The sequence below is a fragment of the Sturnira hondurensis genome, unplaced genomic scaffold, assembly GCF_014824575.4.
Source record: "Sturnira hondurensis isolate 20B ecotype Veracruz unplaced genomic scaffold, ASM1482457v3 Scaffold0006413, whole genome shotgun sequence".
NCBI lineage: Eukaryota > Metazoa > Chordata > Mammalia > Chiroptera > Phyllostomidae > Sturnira > Sturnira hondurensis.
Genome location: NW_028079044.1, coordinates 1,855,850 through 1,878,081, shown reverse-complemented (window position 1 = coordinate 1,878,081; position 22,232 = coordinate 1,855,850). Strand labels below are relative to the sequence as shown.

General features: G+C 38.4%; 1 protein-coding gene across 29 annotated transcripts in view; it reads left to right on the top strand.

Annotated features, from left to right (window-relative positions):
- Nucleotides 1–22,232, top strand: part of NRXN1 (neurexin 1) — a 1,091,189-nt gene that overhangs the window by 1,021,542 nt on the left and 47,415 nt on the right. Inside the window, exon 1 of one of the 29 annotated variants that reach the window (XM_037047888.1) lies at nucleotides 10,196–10,362. The exons of the other annotated variants lie outside the window; for them this stretch is intronic. Coding sequence (XP_036903783.1) covers nucleotides 10,330–10,362 — 33 coding nt within the window. The 5' untranslated portion in view covers nucleotides 10,196–10,329. Of the gene's footprint in view, nucleotides 1–10,195; nucleotides 10,363–22,232 lie in introns of those variants that run through there. 29 annotated transcript variants of the gene reach the window in all.

The following is a 22,232-nucleotide window of genomic DNA, read 5'->3' as shown; positions in this document are numbered from 1 at the left end:
TTCTCAGAGTGGAAATGAAGTTGGAAATCTCTAAGGCAATTCATGCAGCACATAGGAAAGTGACTAAACTCAGTGCACACTAATGACTTCATTGTTTTGGATTAGTTGAACTGGAGTTTGCATACAAATGACAACTCAAATACAGTCTAACATGTTCCAAAGAGTACCGTCAAATTCTAGCACATTGCAAAATAAAATGTACCATCTCCCAGGCTTTGCATGAACATATACATAATTTTAAAAATCTAAAAACAGTACTTAACCTTTGGCCTTCATTAAATATAGAACAATAATTGCTGCCATTATGAGTGAGCCATGTCGAAAATAAATTATGCAGAATCATAGAATTGAAATAGTCTCTGCAGTGCCTAGCAGCAGCTTCTTCCTGTTAATAGTCCGCGATTGCTACTATTTACTGACCATTGAATGTATGGTCAGTTTTTTCATTAAGTGTTATCTTGTTTATCTTTTTTACATTATTTTATTTTTATTGTCTTATATCTTATTTATATCTTATGGGAAATTTCAAAAGGTATGTGTTGCTGTTATTCTCATTTTCTTGACGAAGAAGCCATTTAGAGAGGTTGAGCTAATTAACTGTTCTAAGCCACAAGCTTAGGTCTTGAAGCCAGATGTGTCTGATTTCACTGCTGTGTTCTTACCACGGAGTTTCTCTCTCTCCCCTGTCTTCACATATTACATGCATTTGATTGGCAGAAGTGATTCAACCTTTATTTCACACACAAAGGCATGGCAGCATAGGGAGATTAAATGGTTTGCACAAAGTCACAAACTAAGAGACAAAATTAATATCCCTTCACATTGTTCTTAGGTGAACATCTGGAAGTCAGTACAGGGTATGAGTCTAGAAATTAGTTTTTGTCCCTGAACTTTCAGAATGTTTACTGTGTCATAGAACTTCTGTGGCATTTATAATGTACTGTGTGTATGAGAGAGAGAGAGAGAGAGAGAGAGTTGTTCTTGGAGAAGGAGTCTGTATTTCCCACAGTTCTCTGTACCAAGTTAGGCTGTGATATGTATAGTTGGGTAATTGATTAAAGGACTGAGTAATTGGCCACTACGATGCTCACCTGAGTGTAAGCTCCAGGAACTACCTGGAGCCACCAGGGAGGAGGAAAAGCAGCTCTCTTCCATTCGCCACTGATGCCAATAAGCTCTCTGATATTATTTATTTTTCATATTGAATTATTCATAAGCATACCTTTGAAAAAAAGGTTTCTGTTGCCAGCAAAGTTTTGGCTTCATTGTTTGTTTTTTAATTACCAGTCTAGTTTATACTGTTTAAAGGCTCGTTTTCCCTATTCGGTTAATAAAGTAATAAAGTTCAGTAGGGTCTAATGACTTTGTTAGAGTGAGAGCTAAAATGAGACTCAAAAGCATGAGTACTGGCCCAGGTTTTTCCACTCACTAGCCAGGTTTCAGTGCTTTAGATGCCTTCTCTTTCAACTGTTAATGATGATGGATCTGCTTTACCTCTTTTTCTGACAATGTTTGGGAAGGATAAAATGAGAGAATGTATGTTGAAATGTGTCAAAATGCATAAAGTGACATATAACTTAAGAATAATTATTTGTTACGTGACTATGGTATTAAATAATTCATTATCAATGATTACTTCTTATTCTCTCTAGAGTGTGCCGTGTACGTGCCGTAGTCTCCACAGGTGGTTTCTAATCCTGCTCACTAGTCTCGAATAGTGCTGCTTTTTGAAGTAGAAGAAAACATTTCCTGAGCTTGTGCATCCAAAAGTCATTATCTAAAGGATTCAGAGAGTTGAGTCACAGCATGTCACAGAACTGGGCCTGGAAGGCCTGAAAGTAGATCAGTAAAAATGTGAAAAAATAGACCTACAAAACATATAAATATTACAAAACAGACCTACAAAAATACAAATGTCCTTAGGACTAGTTAGCCTATAAAAGAATTGGTGAAAGGGGGCATTTTTACCCAGAGACACATCAGGAATCTTTCATCTATGTATCATATTGACTCATTCATTCATTCTTTCCTGTTTACTTAACAAGCATTTACTGAATGTCTAATGTACACCAGGCCCTGTGCTTGGGGGCGAGTTTCCAAAGATGATGAGGGCAGAGGCTACACTTTGGAGTTGCTAACAATCTAGGAAGTAGAAAAAATATATACAAACAAACGACAACAAACAGAACTCTTTGATAAGTGCTAAAAATGGTGTTATTACAGAGTACTATGGGACACAGTGGAAATAACCGCTAACCCTGCCTGTGGGCTTTGTGAAGCCTGCAAGAAAGAGTAGCATTTGAGCTTGCTGTAAAACAATGTGTGGGAGTATACCACCATTTATTTTTAAATGGCAAAATGGTATCTCCAGAGAGGAAAGACAACATGTTCACACCACCGAAGATGCAATAGTACATAGCATGCTGGAGACCATATGAAAATCAGAGCAAGTCTTTTGAAAAGTACTTTGGCAGACTGTTTCAAGATCTGTAAAAACACTTATTTCTTTAGACCAGTAATCTTACTTATAGAACTTTAGACTTTAAAAAACATACAAAGGAAGAAGTGTTATTCACAATAGCAGAAATAACAAAAATAAAGATGGGTCCATTATCCCAAAAAATACAAAATAGTTATGTAAATTATAATATGCTAGTTTGACCAGTCTGTTGCTATTAGAATAATAATAATGATGATATTTTAAGTGAAGATAGAAAATGTATATACTATCATATTTAATTATGAAGCAGAATAACACTGTATCCTGATTACTATATCTATTTAAAATGATGTGTGTATACAGATAAGAGATGGAAAAGAATATGAAATGAAAATTAAAACACTAACAACATCATCACAAAAATAAAATATTTTGCGAAGGTGGTGGGATTGCGATTGGATTTTTAAAAGATATTTCAATTTTATTTATTTTCAGAGAGAGGGGAAGAGAGGAGAGAAACATCAATGTGTGGTTGCCTCTCCTGTGCCCCCTATTGGGGATCATGGCCCAGGCAGGTGCCCTGATTGGGAATCGAGCCACCGACACTTTGGTTCGCAGGCCAGCACTCAGTCCCCTGAGCCACACTAGCCAGGGTATGATTGAATATTTTTAATAGATTTACTTTTTTGTGGTCATATTATTTACTAATTTAACTAATGTTTATTGACCATTTTATATGTAATAGAAGCATTGCTGGTCCACCAGTTGAAAAAAGAAAGGAGCTTATCATTTACATAATAATTTTTTTAACGTCAAAGAAGCACTTTTAAACCTCCATGCCTTGCTAAAATAATTAACTCTGCCATCTTCTAAGAACCAACTTGAATGCAATTTGTTCCAGGAAGTCTTTTCAGAATCTATCCATCCCAATATTTCTAATCTCTCTCCACATTTTCCAAATGTCTGTCTCCCCAAATGAAAGACATTGTGATTGAGGAGCTGAGTGGGATCACCCAGCATGCCCTAGGCTGGCATCACAGTGGGCAGTGGGTGGAGGCGGGAGCAGGATGCACACAGAGTATCCTTCTCACAGTGAAGTCCAAAACAACCTGCAGCAGCATCACCTGGACCACAAGTTAAGCATTCAGGTTTTCACCCTCATCCCTAGAAAGTATAATTAAGTAGCTCAGAGTGGCACTAGAAAATTCGTATTTGTAACCAGCACTCAAAGTCTTAGGCACCTGAAACTTGGAAAACAATTGCTATAAAATATTAAGCCAACCTGAAATAAGGGCTTGTACCTCTTCCATTTTTTTCATGGGACATTATATGAAGGACCAGTGGAGAACCAGCTTTCTTATTTAGTCCATATTTAGTCCAAGATGAGCTTTGTTCCCAGCATAGGTCTCACAATTTTGTTAATGGAAAACATTCACTCCCAATAAGTAAAGATCTGGATTTTCTACATGCATGTGCTTGTGTGCATGCATAGGATTATAGTGTCACGTGTAACTTTCTGAGTAGATATATTTTCTAAGCCATTCTTCTTGCTGAAAATATTGTGTGGTCCATTATTGGAGAGTGGGTGGGCAGAGCAGGGAGGAAGGAGACGAGACATACAATCAGTTATGCTGAAAGCCGGTACGCACTGAAACACTAAATTTCCTTGCAAGGTCTATTACTGTCCTTCAACTACATAAAGATTTGGTGTTCTTTCTCTTCTTTTTTCTCTTCTTCCCTTTTCTTTTCTTCTTGTCTTCCTTCCTTCCTTTCTTCCCTGCCTTCTAACAGATTTGACCAGGGATTATGGCTTTTTGATTAATGCTTTTCATCAATCAGCCACCAGAATTATTTGGTCACAAATGTCTGCTTGGTATAAGGCATTGTCCCGCTCACAACATCCTGAGAGAATCAGTTCTTTATTAACTTTGTCCCAAAAGTCTTGGGTTTGGATCAGAGGCAACAATTGATCAACCTTCTGTGAAAATAAAAGAAATGTATAAAAATGCCAGAAAGCTCAGAAAATTATTAAAATGACTCAAGGACTGGCAGTTTGAATCCTAAAGAGATTAGTCTGAAAAGAACTTGTTTCAACCCCATTACCCTTTGACCTTAAGCTGGCCAATGTAGAAGCCAGCTGGGAGAAAAACAATTCCCAGAGGGTTTCTGTCAAGTGCACTCTCATTCCATCTCTGTGAGTCCTTGTGCATGAAATAGACTGGGATTTCTTCTGGGTGGATTCATTGTCCTAAACAATCAGGGGAGCTTTGATGTGATTTCCGTGGGTTCTGAGCTCATACGGGAAAGCTTACCTTCCCTAGAGGTCTAGAGGGCCATCCTAAGAAAACCTTTCTCACAAAAGAATTCTTAGGATAGGTGAAAGGACTCTGCCTGGATGCCTGCACATTCGTGGTTTCTAATCACAGCAGTGAGGTGGGGACCAATTCAGCCAAGTGCTGTAACTGTCTCTGGCTATAAAAGGGTCATCCTATTCTTTTAAATGCTACTGTATGCACATTTCTTCTGTGCACATTAATCTCTCTGGCTCAAAAAGTATTTTCAACTGCAATACTCTTTACGTTGTAAAATCCAATTTGGGAAACTATCCCTTAATGGATAGCTCCAAAGCACCTGCATTTCTCTATTTTGCTATGGTACTGCTCTCTGTTCCAATTTTTCTTAAACACTACTCATGCCACTTTTTAATTTTATTCCCTTAGAAAGAAAAGGCTTCCCATTTTCATTCATTAGAAATCCTACTGCCATGGCTTTTCCTGAAAAAGAATTCTGAATTTGAATCTCCAAGTTGATCCTGAGCTTCTTAAATTATGGAGATGGGGTGCTTATTAACTATGCAGACTTTGGGGACCCCTCTAAGTCAGAGAATCAGCCTGTAGGGAAGGGCCTGGAAATCTGCATGCTTAACATGTTCCTTCTTCGTTCTTACACATACTCCTTTGAGAACAACTATTCTAGAGAATTAGGAGTAGTTCTAATCTGGAAACAATATTTGATATGTAGTCAATAGACTTGCAGTTGCTAGTTTTATGGATATAGATGTTATTTTATTCAATCCCTCCTACTCTCAATTTCTATGACTTTTAACTATTATAATACATTTTAGAGCACAAAGATACTGAAAAGATTGAGATTTTGTTTGTTTTTACTTTTTTAAAAAGCATATGCACCTAGAGAAATAATTAGTGTATAGAACAAAACAACCAAGACTAGACTAGCAGAAAACAATAAGATTTAAAATAAGTGAAATGTTACTCATTTAGACATTAATTCACTTCTTACCTCAAATGTGTATTTGCAAGTATTTAATTAGTAATTAACTGAAGTATAATGTTACTTCCCGGCCTCAAACTAGAGCTGTCATTGTAGGGGATAAAATGCAAAAATAATAAACATTTAAAACTGAGATCATTCACTATGTTTTCTATTTTTCCCTTCTCTTAATAACTGAAAATTGCCCGACTGTTTCTTTATTCTATCTTCCCTCACAGCTAAAATTTGCTTCCTGACACATGTCTTATTGTAAAACACCCATGCATCCTTCTTCTCATGCATGAAGACTGTGGTGCAAATACCGACAAGAGAATTTGCATGTAAAAAAAGTCTTCATCAGGCACTAATGTTCTTCCCGAAAAAAGAGACTCAAAACTTCTTTTGTATTTCATATCCTATAAATATCCATTAGACATCATACTCTTTCCAGAAAAGCAAAAGCTTCCAATGCCTTAATCTCGTATCAGTGGGGGGAGGAGGAGGCTTCAGAGCTTTTTGTTGGCTTTTATTTGACATCAACCCCTCCCCACCCCCCGCCCAAGTCTTAGTCCGTTTGATAATGATGACAATTTTGAAAGCATCTTAAAACCTGCCGATATCATGTTCCCCCACTGACTGACATGGCAATGAATCTCACTGTCACTTACTTTGAGTCAAGTTATTTAACTTCTCTGCATCCATATCCTTCATGTGCACAATGAAGGAGTTGAACTATGTGAGTTTCAAAACCTTCTGAGGTTGCAAAAATCGATCTGGTTTTAAGAGAATTATGACAGGCAATGTCCTCCCACACCTCAGAGAATGCAATGGTATCTGTGGCTCTGTGGCTCTTTTTTCTGATCTTTTTCCTTTCTCCTTCTCTTCCCCCCTCCGCCTTCCACTCACACTCGGCCGCTTTTCTGCAATATTTCTCCTGTCAAAACAAGCGTTAATTTGGCTGGAAGCTGCCCCATTGTCCTAGCGTTCCCAGTGGCTGTGTGCCTTAGCTCTGCTGCACTGACCCTGAAGGCCACAGGTTTGGTGAAGTGTGGAAATTGGCATGACAGCAGTCACAGAGGGAAGGTACCTGAAGCTGGTCCCCAGAACTCTCTTCCCAGAAACCTTCTCTGTGGACAGAAAGACTGGGTGAGGGCCTGGACGCAAGAACTGCAGCAGAGTTTCCAGGGTGATGTGGCAGCCCTCTGCCACCTCAGCAAGCTGTGATGAGAGATGGCCTCAAAGAGGATTTGTTCACTTCCTTGTTTACAGCCCATCTTTATGAACTATTACAGAGCCGAAGACCATAGGTAGTCTAAGAAGTATAATTTGAGCCCAGGCCAGGTGGCTCCATGGGTTGGAGTGTTGTCCCATAAACCAAAATCCTGTGGCTTCGATTCCTGGTCAGGGCAGAGACCTACATCGTGGGATAAATTCCCCATCAAGGCACATACGGGTGGCAATGGATTGATGTTTCTCTCTTTCCCTTCCTTTCTCTAAAATCAATAAAAATACTCTGGGGTGAGAATCTAAAAAAACAACAACTGTAATTTGAGGGTCACATGCTCCCTCCCCTTTACATATTCCCTCAGACGACCATCTTGTGGTCCCCATAATACTACCTTTTCTGGCCACATCTTTAAAAATTCAGAGAAGAGGAGGAATAAGGACCTCAAGTCTTTTGTATTATTAATTCCAATGAGGTGAATTCCTCAGGCCCTTTGTTTAAATTAAAAAAAAAANTAAACCAAAATCCTGTGGCTTCGATTCCTGGTCAGGGCAGAGACCTACATCGTGGGATAAATTCCCCATCAAGGCACATACGGGTGGCAATGGATTGATGTTTCTCTCTTTCCCTTCCTTTCTCTAAAATCAATAAAAATACTCTGGGGTGAGAATCTGAAAAAACAACAACTGTAATTTGAGGGTCACATGCTCCCTCCCCTTTACATATTCCCTCAGACGACCATCTTGTGGTCCCCATAATACTACCTTTTCTAGCCACATCTTTAAAAATTCAGAAAAGAGGAGGAATAAGGACCTCAAGTCTTTTGTATTATTAATTCCAATGAGGTGAATTCCTCAGGCCCTTTGTTTAAATTAAAAAAAAACAACAACTAGACAATGATTACTTGACCAGTCAACAGTGTTTGGGCAAGCAGACCCTGATGTCTTTTCTAACACACTTTGCACCACAGGCTCACAGGTCACCCCACCTTGGTTTCCCTCCCTCCCTTCTTATCCTTTGCTGTTTCTTTGTCTTAGTGGCTTTTAGTGATTTCTCACTTTTGCAGTGATGGAGGGCCTGGTACTTGGCCCTCATCACTTCTCCATCTAAATTTACATTCTTCCCCTTTGAATATATACATCACCGTATACATTACTTTTTAAAAACCTCTTGTAAATAAAGTAGAAAAGCCTACCAGAGGTGTCCAACCTGTAGCCCATGGGCCGCACGAGGCTCAGGATGAGTGAGAATGCAGCCCAACACAAAATCGTAAATTTATTTAAAACATTATGAGATATTTTTGTGTGTGTGATTACGTGCCATAGTGTATCTAATGTGTGGCCCAAGACAACTCTTCTTCTTCCAGTGTGGCCCAGAGACGCCAAAAACCTGGAGACAGCTGTCAGAGCACAGTTTCTCAATGTCAGTACTCTTGACATTGAGGGCCACATAACCCTTTGGGCTGTCCTGGGCCTGGTAGGATGATTAGCGGCACTTTGGTCCCTTTCCACCAGCTGCTTTTAGCACCTCCCCAGTCGTGACAACTAAAAATGTTTCCAAATGTTGTCAAATGTCCCCTTGGGAGCAAAAGCACTCTCATAAACCACTGACTTTGAATAATTGGGGATAAAATTAAAATTCTGATAATAAAAATTATAAGCCTTTGACTTAATTTGGACAGTTCAGTTTCTTATAAAGTTTATATCTGTTAAAGTTATTGGAATCTGAACAACAAGAGCCAACAACAGAATCTATAAACTTTGTGCTGGGTAGGAAACACATACCCTTCAGAAATGGAGTTTGCTTTGTCTTTAGCCCGACACCATCCAGGAATGTTTATTGCTGATGATTATGTTGCCTGAATTCAATAAAACTTAGCTGTCTGTGTTAAGAGCTTTAGAATTTATAGTGACAATTCACCTAAATTATCTGATTCTTAGAGGTAGGAATGGGAAGGCGTGGGAAGTAAATGATTTGGCTAATTACTGAAACTTGGGTAAATTAACCCCTCTAAGCCTTCGTTTTCTCAGCAGGATGCAATTAGCAAAAGCAGCAGAGCTAAACTTGAAACTTAATGCAGGATATCATTTATGCTGCACTAAAGGCAAGATAAAGTGCCCCAGATACTCTTTCTGATATAAATGTTATTTCTGAGAATTGCTCAAGTTTCTTTTGTAGCGCTTTTTTAAAAATAAAATCTCCATGGTACTGTCATTTGAAACACATGATGGTGTTATCATTTATAACCTTCTCTGTCAGGCTGGGTACAAGCATCTCAGTTACTTTCAACAGCACAAAGTGTCTGTTTTCGCAGGATGATCAATGCAAGCAGATGTTCTGGGGATATTTTTCCATATGGGATTTCAGATGTGGAGCCTTTGTTCTTTTAAGTTATTTTAAATTTCAGAGGAATGGAAAAAAATAAGTATGTGTTTCTATCACTGGATAATACATGTTCTCCGAGCTTTGGGAAACTAGACGTATACATCCTTTGGTACTTGCTTTTATTTTTAATGATTGATAAAGTGGCATATTTATTATGACTTAAATTGTCTTTAAAGAGGAACAGTTCTAATTGTCAAAAAAGCATAATAATGTACTTGTTAATGTTGTATAATTGCCTTTACAAAATCATCCCATAAAAATGCTCATTATAAGCGTGGCACTCAAAAAAAATGTCATTCATTAACTTGGGAATAAAATTATAATTACAATTATAAAGCTTTGAGGCAATTTTGTTAGGAAGCTGTGAGCTAATTGCACAGTTTAAGGTTTCTACTTTAACATTAGGTGCAAACATGATAGTCAACTGAAAAAAGCACATAAAAGTTTAATGACTGGGGTATTGCAGTGTGTGTGTGTGTGTGTGTGTGTGTGTGTGTGTGTGTGTGTGTGTGTAGTTTCTCTTCTGCTCAGCAATCACATTGGATTAGAAAGTAACATAGAGAAAATTCCATGCACTTGGAAATAGGTCTTTATTTGGGTCAGGGGTTAAATAGTATGTCCATTCCCCTCTGCAGTTCCAGCTGGAGAGCATATATTCCACAGCAGTAACTGCCTAGACTTTTTGAGTGGGGCGCGGGCTGGGCTGTGTACCAACAGCCTCATCAACTGCAGACGGAACTGCAGCATCGCTTCCTGCAGCAGAGCGTCAGTCATTGGCTCCTCTGTGACACGTGACTGATAGAGCCTTTTCTGTGTATTTTCTCGCCCATCTGTGTGGAGGGCACTGATAGGCCAGGCTGATGCGCAGGCAATTTATCATCTTGATCTCCCACTGAGTCAGGGAGCTCTCCTGTCACCAGTATTGATTTCAGAGGATGGACTAAATTTCCTAGGATTTCCATTAAGAATTAAGAAAAAAGCTCTAAGCACGCAGGGTAGCCAGAAAGACATGGATATGAGATGGCACTGTGAAAACTCGCAGGTAGCTTCTTCCGTCACAGCCGGTGCTCAGCCCAGCTTAGAACTGCAGCATGCAGGGTTTAAGACACCAGACGCCTGAGAACAATAATAATGAAAATAAGAATAAACTGTTTGAGATCAACGCATTTTTAGATTTATATTCAACTATTTCTTCTTGGAGGTTGCATGTCGAATTTATGCATGCTCTATATGAAATGTGGAAAGGTTGTTTTAAATTTCTAAATGTCCTTAAACCCTGAGCATGGTTGCTTCTTGTTTTGTTTGCTGCTTTACGTGAGCTTCAGAGGTTTATTTAGCATGCTTGTTGCAAAAATGATAAAAATTGTGTGTGTATGTGTGTATATATATGTATTTATGTATTAAGTTGATTCAAGTAAAAGCATGAATAAAAGCTGCTTTCAAGACTTGCCAGACTGCTTTGTTGTTGTTAATGACTCGGGGATAATTTTGCCTAACTATGCTTGAATTCTGACCATGCATGCTTTTGCGGCAGAGTGGGATTTTCGTTGAGAATCTGTAAAGGTGAAATGTCTGAATTAAATGTATGTTGGGTGCAACAGAAAATGTTATTTCTGAGCAATGATTAAGTCTGGTTAACTAATGGAAATATTTCATAATGGTAAGATTTGACTTACATTTATACTAATTTTGCTTACTGGAAAAATGCATGTGTGGGATTAGTGAAAGTGTTTATGTTTTGGAAATATAAATGGTGATTATTCCAAGATAGTAAGATTTCAGTTTTCAAAAATACATGTGAGGTAAAAAAAAAATTGAAAGCATTTTTTAAATGTTAGTCTGGGATAGAATTTCAAAACTGCTGTTTGTGTATGAGAGATAATTATGTGCATGGTGTGTGTGTATGTGTATATTCTTTGGGGGATTCTTTTTTTTATATTCTCCTAACTCGTCCTTATTCTCACGAAGAGGGAAAATGCCTTAGCAGTCAAAGTATTTCCTAGGCCCATGGGAATTAGAGCCAGCAGAAGCAAGAGTGTGGCCAGATGGGATTGGCAGGCTTGGCAGTGAGGGGAGACAATAGGTGGGGGCAGAGCAGATGGAGGACAGAAGGGACTGCAAATCAGAAAAGGGGAAGGGGGAGGGGAGGTGTCTGCTTAATAGTGAAGGCAGCCTGGCCTCTCTTTTTTAAGGGAACTTCTGACTGCCTCTCTGTTGCATTGTGAGATAGAATGTTACCTCTGTCGTGACAGCTATGTTTCATTAAACTAGGTAGCCCCTGCTTCACATGCTGGGGAAGTCCCATGAATTGAAGTTGTTTTTTGCCAGATTGTGAATGGTGCTCTATTTGTTCTTGTAAACTCTTCCTCTGTGCCATGGTCAGAAAAAGTAGGAGCAAATTACGAAGCAGTTGTATTATTTGAGTTGGTGGTATCTAAGTATATATATGGCAATAACTAGTAAACTTAACCAGACCTTAAAGGATTCAAACATCTATAGGGTAAACAGCCCAATACCCTAAAATAGCTTTCAATTTTGAAAATATTCAGAGATCATGCTGACTAATCTGTTATTTTTAAACGGATCTTCATTTCTAGAATAACTTTGAATGTTTATTTAAGTGTTTGTTGATGTCATGAATCCTCGGGGGTGTGACCTCTGCCCACTTCAAATTCTGAAAGGAAATGATTTGTATCTCAGCATCCTCCATTGTGCCTTCTGTCAACCCAAGCTCCCAGAGAACTGGGCACCTTTGCAAAGCAAGGCCATAAAACTGGGAAAAAGGAAAACTTCTGAATTTTATAATTTTAATGATTCTTTTAGAAGTACAAAATGAACTGGATACAATTTCCAGTCCTGAGTACAGCTGAATTGGATCACATTCATGCTGCCAAAATGTATCAGCAAAACACAAATGTTAACAGTCTAAAGATACAGCTTGTGGTCTGTGGTTCGCCCACAGCACACTTCATCATTTGTTTGGCAGACCTTGGCGATGGAGAGAATTTCCATTCTTCAAAGGCAGTTTTACAACGTCACACGTCTCTCTTGACTTACCTTTAGATCCTTGGCGTGAGAAAAAACAGCCACCTAGATAAGAGAATGAAAACTTTTACCCTTCACAACTTGAGGTATCAAAGATAGTTTATTCAGGCCATTTATACTAATTCCCCCAGAACTGAAGAATTAAGCCAACTTCTTATACTTTCCGCAGTCACTTTCCCCCATGTCCTGTTCTTAGAAATTAATGAAAGGGTCCACTAAGCAGCAAAATGCTCCTCGTCCGGCAAATTCCCTCTACCATTTTTAGAAAGAAATAGAGCCTGCAAGCAGAACAACTTTGGATAGATATGTATATTTTGGAGGGTTGACTAGTATTTATAAACAAGATAACCCAGTGATGAAGAATAAATATTTTTGACTTTGTACCGTCACGTTGCCGAATAGGCTATGGGCCACATTCTCCTTCTGGATAAAGTGGAATAAACCCGGAAGAGCTCTGAAGTGGTGTGAAATGTCTGGTCACAGGAGCATTTGAGTTCAACTCCCAAGCAAATGTCTCACCAAGACATTAACCAGGGAAATACTTAACATATTTACATACTAATTAGTGATATAGCATTGCATAGTAAGGACGTTTGGCTAGTTATGATTAAATGTTACTGTCTGCGTGCCGCCCATATGCTCCTTTAATTTATGAAATGTGCTTATCCCACAGCATCTGGGTACATTTATTGATGTAAACTACAAGTGCAATCAATTAACTATATGATGGCTGCAGTAGTTAGAATGGAAAAAGCCCTCTTAGCTTATACTTTGTAGTTTTCGAATGGGAAGGAAAGCAGGCAGCCAAGACTTTCAGTCCTTGTTTAGGTTAAGCTTAAATGTTTCAAGAATCGAGCTTTACACTGTCATTTTGAAAAATAACTCATTTGAAACAAGATTATGCCCTGTTAAAATTAGTGCCCTTTAATCCCAACGTCATGAGTACTAACAGCGTTCTCAGGTGGACAGTGTTAGTGGATATTTAATTGCACTGAGACCACATGGTCTTCTCTTTCACTTTCCGTTTCCTGTTTTTCCAGGCTGCTATGCCTCTGCTGTTATGTGTCATTTACAGGCTCGAATGCCATTTGCCCCAGATCTCTCTACACTACAAAACATAAACAGTGAGTTATGCATACATTCTGCAGAGTGTAATGACACCAAGTTCTGCTGTATACATTTCTGTGTATACTTAAGACTTTAAGTTTCTTTGATTTCTACTGAAATTACCATGTTGACCCAGAAAGATCGACTTTTCCTCCTGATATCTTATTTACATTTACTTGACAGTTGATATTTGAATCTCCCTCATCACTCTGGCACAGAGAACAGAGCCAAGTACAATATTGGGCAAAAATAGACAGGCAGTTTCCAGTACACAGAATAATTGGGGAGAGTCATGAACATTTGCAAACCTGTCGATAATCTTTCTAGTGTCCCGTAGCAAATGAAGATAGTATGAGTCTAAAGTGAATAATGGCCATGAAAGAGCAAAAATATAAAGAGAGGTGTTTTCTATTTCTGTGTCATTAATTATTTGTGATTATTACCATACATTTCCCTTTGCTCCTCAAATTTTTACCTTTATTTGAATTTATATGCTTAAGCATTAGTAACTATCTCAGAACTGTTCCCTGAAATCAATGATCCATTTTTGTTTTTATTGTTGTGATATATATTTTTGAGAGTGCATATTAAGCCACAATTTTATTATTTTCCTTTTTAAATATATTTTATTGATTATACTATTACAGTTGTCCCATTCCCCTCCTTCATTCCTCTCCTTCATTCCCCTCCACCCTGCACACCCTCTTCCACCCACATTCTCCACCTTTAGTTCATGTCCATGTGTCTTAAGTTCTTTAGCTTCTACATTTCTCATACTATTCTTGCCCTACCCCTGTCTATTTTCTACCTACCGTCTATGCTACTTATTCTCTGTGCCTTCTCCCCCCTTCTCCTCCTCCCACTCCCCTGTTGCTAACCCTCCATGTGATCTGCATTTCCATGGTTCTGTTCCAGTTCTAGTTGTTTGCTTAGTTTATTTTTCTTTCTGTTTTAGGTGAGGTTATTAATAATTGTGACTTTGCTGTCATTTTACTGTACATGTTTTTTATCTTCTTGTTCTTAGGTAAGTCCCTTTAACATTTCCTATAAAAAAGGCTTGGTGATGATGAACTCCTTTAACTTGACCTTACCTGAGAAGTACTTTATCTCACCTTCCATTCTAAATGAAAACTTTGCTGGATAGGGCAATCTTGGATGTTAGGTCCTTGCCTTTCGTGAGTTGGAATACTTCTTTCAGGCCTCTTCTTTCCTGGAAGGTCTCTTTTGAGAAATCAGCTGACAGTCTGATGGGAACTCCTTTGTAGGTGACTGTCTCTTTATCTCTTGCTGCTTCTAGAATTCTCTCCCTCATTTTAATCTTGGGTAATGTAATTATGATGTGCCTTGGTGTGTTCCTCCATGGGTCCACCTTCTTTGGGACTCTCTGAGCTTCCTGGACTTCCTGGAAGTCTATTTCCTTTGCCAGACTGGGGAAGTTCTCCTTTATTATTTGTTCAAATAAGTTTTCTATTTGTTGCTCTTCCTCTTCTCCTTCTGGTACCCCTATAATTCGAATGTTGGAGTGTTTCATGATGTGCTGGAGGTTCCTAAGCCTCTCCTCATTTTTTTGAATTGTTTCTTCATTCTTTTCTGTTTGGTTGTTTCTTTCTTCCTTCTGGTCCATTCCATTGATTCGAGTCCCAGTTTTCTTCCCATCACTATTGGTTCCCTGTGCATTTTCCTTCGTTTTACTTAGCGTAGCTTTCATTTTTTCATCTAATTTGAGACCAAATTCAGTCAATTGTGTGAACATCCTGATTATCAATATTTTGAACTGTGCATCTGATAGCTTGGCTATCTCTTTGTCGCTTACTTGTATTTGCTGTGGAGCTTTGATCTGTTCTTCCATTTGGGCCATTTTTGTTGTCTTGTCGCACCTGTTATGTATGAGGGGCAGAGCCTTAGGTGTTCATCAGGGCGGGTTAACCCAGTTGCTGGGTTGTGACGCTATATATGGGGGCGGGGTCTGAGAGGGAGCAGTGGTGCTTGCTCTGCTCTCTATTGGATTTCAGTTCCTTCCCCTGCTACCCACAAGCAAACTGGGCCCTTCTGGTGCTGGTTCCCGGGTGGGTGGGCTTGTGTACGTTCTAGTACCCTGTGGTTCTCTTCAACAAACTCTCCTTTGAGGCTGGGAGTCTCTCCCTGTGCCTCAACCCCCACAGGTGTTTTCAGTTGGTGTTTTGAGGTTTTATTTTCTGGCACTGGGACTCTGGGTTGTGCAATCTGCCTTGCTCCCCAGTTTCACCTGGTTTATCTGCATGCAAATGTGGGACCACCTGTCAGCCAGTGGCCTTTCACTTTGTGCCTCACTTCACAGTCGCCACCTCACTGGGTCTGCCTGTTGGCACCCTGCACCCGGGGTCTTCCCACCACCATCTTTCACCCATGGGGTGCCTTGTTTTGTGCGGTGACCCTTCTCCCTCAGTTATGCGACTCCGCTCTGCCTACTGGTCTGGACGAATGTGTCTATTTTAAGTCCTTGGTTGTCTGATTTCCACACAGTTCAATTTTCTGTCAGTTTTGGTTGTTATTTCATTTCTAAATTGTTGTTGTCCTTATTTTGGTTGTGCAAGGAGGCACAGTGTGTCTACCTATGCCTCCATCTTGGCCAGAAGTCCAATTTTATTATTTTCTTGATGACAAACAGGCTCAAATACTTTTCTTACTATTTTTCTACAACTATGTCTTTTGTTATAAAGGTGTCATTACTTTAAGTATTGCTTAGTTTGAAAGATCAGTAATGGTGGGAATGTAATGGTGGGAATGACTTAAATATTATTTGAAAGGGCCAAAATACATCAGTCTCAAAAAATAACTCAGTCCTAAAGCTCATATGTTCTCATCTGTTTTCATTGCTTTTTATATTAAAACACTGTGAGTTCATAGAATACTAAACTTGGTGTATTTTGCACTTTTGTCCAAAAATATGGTTTTGTAAATTCACAGCCTAGCTTTACTAGTAAATTCATGAATAAAGTGGGAATTTAGTGGTTTGGGGAAATATGTTCACCTAGCTAACCCCCTTCACATTTTTCAAATTGAAAACTCTACTAGAGCTTCAGAGACAATGCCTTCCCAATCAACCCTTCAGTGAAATAAATTTGCTTACAATGAAAACATATTTATTACATATACAAAAGCATAGATTACATATACTGTGCATATATAGTGAAGTACATATATACACACACATATAGTAAAATATATAAAATATACATATATACATGTACACACACACATAAGGATCTGGCAAAAGTAACTCTTGCTTGAATGTGGTTGGTAGGGTAATAATATGGGTGTAATCACTTATAGTTCTCTAATTTGGACATTTCACCTAAAATGTCATGTGGAGTGCTTGAGTATGATATTGTTATGTTACAAAATTATATGCTTATGATTTTATAATAAAAAGGGAAGTTATTTGTGCCAGACCCTGTGTAACTACAACTCACTTTATAATTTTCAAAAAACTAATATTTCTTTGTCAGATCAAAAATATTACAGAGAATTTTATTTTTTAAAAACATCTTATTTTGGAGTTGCGTAGGTATAGCCTCAGGTGTCCATCTCAATTACCCACTGTGAACCATCTGAATAATGGTTTATCTTGCCTGGCCACAGTGCTTTATTGACCACTTACCCTCCCATTGGCCTAAAAATCGTGGTTTTCATTGGCACACCAGGACTTCTTTGAATTAGCTAGATGTCAGTGGACCATTTATTCATTAGGTTTATAGCGGTGTGTGTATGATTATGCATGTCTGCATAATAAACTGCTAAATAATTAGCTGCTAAATAATAGGTTTAAACAATACATATAACAGACTAGAAATATTTTTCTCAGCCTTCAAAAGGTACCTTTTACTTCCAGAATGTTGACAACTATAATATATAAACAAATAATAAGCACCTATCTCAGTGCTTCTTGTGACATTGATAGTTAGGATCTCTTCAAATATCTACTAGTTGATGGATCTATACCAGAATTTGGCAAGATATCCTGGGTAACTTAAGGGAAAATGAAACACGTAATTCCTTAAAAGTCCAGTTGAAGAGTCAGGACAAACACATACAATTAGAGAATTGAAGGCTGAACTATTTTATCCCATAGAAAAAATTAATGAACATATATTCATTGGGTTTGGAGAGAGTTCATTATGGGCTGATTTGAAGCACTAATGTTTTCTTGCTACATATTCCTTGTGTGTGTTGGAGCGGCCCTAGTTATCTGGTCACAAAATAAAAGGTGACACAAAATCTAGTCAAATTAGGTGGGACACACATCCCATAATACTAGTACCAACTTCTGAAGTGGAGGTTAGGGCACTGAGGGTAGTTTGCATATGAAGCAAGGTCCTAAGTATCTTGTCTGAAAGAAGTCAAGGTGGGTGCTTCCTGTTCTCCATGACCTCAGGACAGTATGTTGATTTGTTAAAAGCCAGTTTTTATGCTCTATGAATAATAAAAGCAAGGCAAATGTGTATAATTTTATTTAAAATTTACCTACACTTTGTATGCATTCTCTTTATGCATTAAAATTAGCCACTGTTGGTAAATGTTACCCTTTAAAAATAAGTTGATGTTCTTTTACTGGTGGAATGATTGGGATGGGTTATTTTTCCAATAATAAAGTAGACACACTGGAGGGAGTATAACTATCTTAGGCCACTAGGGTATAATCGAGTGTGTTTATCAATTACTCCAGTAATGATTTTCAGGATGCCTGATTCTATTTCCTTCCTTATCTTTGATTTTACTTTCTTTTGGAAGGGTACTTGTCAAAAAGAAAATAGAATGCGGGTGGGTGTAGGCAGGAAGCAAGGGTCTGGCCTTGAGTGAAATAATTTTGAATAAGTGATAATTATGGAAACAGTCTATTTATGTTACTGAAATGGTTATCAACATAGTACTATTATTTCTTCAGTAAGTAGACTAAAATACAAAGACTAATTATGGGAAACTTCATGAAACATTCATTAGAACAGACTGAAATGATATCTAGGTGTAAACTATCAGACTGAATAGTTCTTGATTACTTTCCAAAATCTCAAGCTAGAGACAGTAAGCTTAGGCTGCCGTGTAAAGGCGCCCATGCAATCGAGGTTTCCTAGCTTCCTGACCTTCTGGTTTTCCAAACAGCCAGTGAAACTTATATTGCAATAGGTTATGCCATTTTAAACAGAAAGCTTCTGATACAATAGCAAAATACTGACTTTAACCTCTCTCTGTCTCTACCTTACAATTCCCTAAATGATGCATCATCTTTTTAATTCTCTGGGGAGATGAGGGTTTAAAATGATGAGACAGTAGAAAAAGTCCATGTTTGGTTTATCTGAAAGCCTACAATGTAAGGACATTTGCAAACATACCCCATTCAAGTCAGGATAATACATATTTTATGCCTGTAAATATCAGAAAAAGGGATACATTTATAGGTTTTTTTATTATTATGTTTATATTTTTTCCTTCATGAATGTATCTGCATCTTTTTTTAAGGAAAACCATTTAATAAATACCAGTTTTGCCAACTTATAGATAATACATAAGATTTAATCAGATGCTTCTTCTATTTTTTTAGTTTATAAATAAATATTTTAATTTGGAATAATTTAAATATATACCAGTACTGCAACCATATTATAGAGTGTTCCCTCATCATTCAGCTTCCCCTAATGTTTCTTAAATTTAGTTTTATAAAAGATCTTATTTATTTGTTCTTAGAGAGAAGGAAAAGGAGGGAGGAAGAGGGGGAGAGAAACATCACTGTGTGGTTGCCTCTCATGCACCTCCTAATGGGGACCTGTAACCCAGGCATGTGCCTTGACTCAGGCATGACCCAGGCATGTGCTCTGACTGGGAATTGAACTGGCAACCTTTTGGTGTTCAGGTTGCTGCTCAATCCCCTGAGCCACACCAGCCAGGGCCCAACTTCCTCTAATGTTAACATTGTATTTAAACACTGTACATTTGTCACTGCTAAGAAATTAACATTCAGTGTGCCCTCATAGAAATTATTTCTTTTTAGAATTCCTGTGTCATAGATGCTACTGAGCAACTGTCATCAAACTATTTGGGGAAATTTCAACATCACTTGAATTGGTTTGCTTCCCACCAATACCTAAGTGAATGCTCCTCATTGGACTGCCCAGGGTTTCTACTCAGAAACGCTCAACCAAGTATTTTAGAAAGAAAAGCGATGAACAGAAAAGCAGTCATTTTTGTTTGTACCTGTTTTTTTCTTCCCACCCATGTAAATATTGGTTTCATTTTGATGCCGCTCTGAGAATCTGTTTTCCCCTTTCTGTTTTCCTTTGAGAAATGTGTACCATCCTCTACCAGAATGGTCTGCTCACCTTTAGACCTACCCGTGCAGCTGCCCCAGTTCACCTCAAATCCAACGAGTTCCTTTGGAAACAGGGTATTGTTTGGAGTTTATCTAATTGTAAAATACTTCATTTGTTTCACATAAAGACATTGTCCTGGAGAAAATACTCCTGCTCCTAGTGTGATGAAGACCAACCTGCTAACTGTCTGGTGTTTAACTTTCCCCCATTTGTAAGGTGAGGGGTCCAGAGCTGTATTACTTTATGATTTTAGAGTGTGAAGAAATGTGAATTACTTTTAAAACAAAAGGTTTTAAAGACAAGTGGCTTAAAACATAGACTGCTTTTCATTCTGTTGCAACATCTCTTCTGAATATTGAGGTGAATCTGCATTTGGGATTTGCTTGTGGAATTTTCATTTTGAAACGAGTGCGAGAACAATTCCAGTCATGGCTAGCGTTAATTAGAGGGAAGGCTCCCTTCCCGTCTCCACAGTGAAGAACACAGAGGCTCATTAGCATTCCATGGGCAAGGCTGGTAGGTTTCAGAGAATTCGTTTCAGGTTGGAATCCCCGAAACTCACAATAGGAAAAGAAACAACATCTTTTCATTTCAACACCATCTTGACAAATGAGGAAATTTTTTGCAGTGTGTACATTAAAAAAGCAAGCCAAATTCTGTGAAAACGAAGGAAAGGGGCCCCAGATTGTTTGTTCTTCTCCTTATATTCCCAAACCTCCACCATTGCAAAGAGACCTTGTAATTATTTCAAACCTATTTTTTATAAGATAGATGCCAAAAGAACTAAATTATTCATTTTAAGTGAAAATACTTATTACCATGTGTCAAGAAACTCTTACTCCCTTTCTGGTATTCCTAATAAGATCCGAGTGCTATAGAATCATGGGTTGAATCTACTAAATAATTAGCCACATAAATGCTGTACTCTCTGTGTGTATTTTTAGGTTTTATGTCAATAAATATTCTATAAAGTGCTGCATACTTTTATTAGAAGTTCTTTATCCCCAAATCAGTTTAGATTCTTCTTTAAAAAATCAGGTGTGCTGTGGCTGCTAATGGAAGTGGTGAGGACAGGGGTGACATAAGCAATCAGCAACACAGTTGGAGAAAAATTCTTGCCGCCCATAAAGATTTATGAAAAAATCAATTTAATACATGGCAAATGAGATTCTCAGAGAACAGGTCTTTGTAAGCATTTTTCTATAAACACAAAAAAGAAAGTGGGTCTACATTGGTAACAGAAGGTTAGTTGTGTAGGACGATTATTTTTAGAGATCTTCACAATTTATGCATAAAAACTAATATAGCTTGCAAGTTTCTGTTGTAATGTGAAACATTCGGCGAGGAAATGAAATTAGACACAGAAATGAAATTAGAGCTTTGATATTTATACTTTCAAGCCTTAAAATATGGAAAATGTAGTGATTGCATTTTTTTTCTATTATCAGCGTGTAAATAGAGACAGGATTTGGTGGATGCTCTGGAAATCAGCTTTGTGGAGTACAAATTGATACGTACAGTAGAGATTTGGCTTTTAAGGTGATCTTATAATGATAGATTTGATTTCCAACACACCCTTAGCTTGGAACACTTCAACTGTAAAGCATTCCCAGGACCCTGAAAAGCCTAAAAAGCCCCATGGCCCTGTGGCAATCCAGAGAGCAAAGAAGGACAAGGTGCTCTGAGGCGTGATGACCCCACTCTTCCTGGCCAGCTCTTTTCACTCAGGTCACGTGAAATACAGGCCTGGAAGCTACTGCAGCAGTTCTGGGACATATGGCCGTTTTACCACCCTAGTGTCTTTTTCAGCTCATCACCTATTGTGTGTTTTATTCTTTTGTGGGAAGAATTCCCCTTTTAATTTATCATATCTGGTGGAACTGGGAAAAGAGATGCATGTGTTCTGAAAGGGTTTTATCAGATCACTCATCATTCCTTGCCCATTTGAATGAAAGTGACTGAGAAACTGCCTTCATTGCTGTACCTCCTGTTGCTTGGTGCCAGATGTTCAAGGATAGCTCAGTCCTCTGTGAAGCACTTTTCAGTTCTGTGTCTTTAAGGTTTGGTATGCAGGAGGAGGGACGTCTTTGTGCCCAAAGAGAACTGAGCCCTGGAGACCCAGTGTAGCTGATGAGTCCTGAAGCAGAGCTGGTTTGATGGACTGACATATTTTTCCTTGTGCATCTTCTTGTTTTCTTTCTCTTAAACCTCTTTCTAGAATTTTGAAACCAAGACTGATCTCACATTTCACTGAGTGAGCTATTCATCCTACTGTTCCAAGTCTGAAATATTTCCGTCACTGGTCTCATTTGTAAGATGGCATGAGTTGCCCTCCGCTACCCAAACCCAGGTGGAAGGACCATTGTCTTTCATTTTCCCCTTCCTTCTGCTCATTCTTTTCTTCTTCATTTCCTGT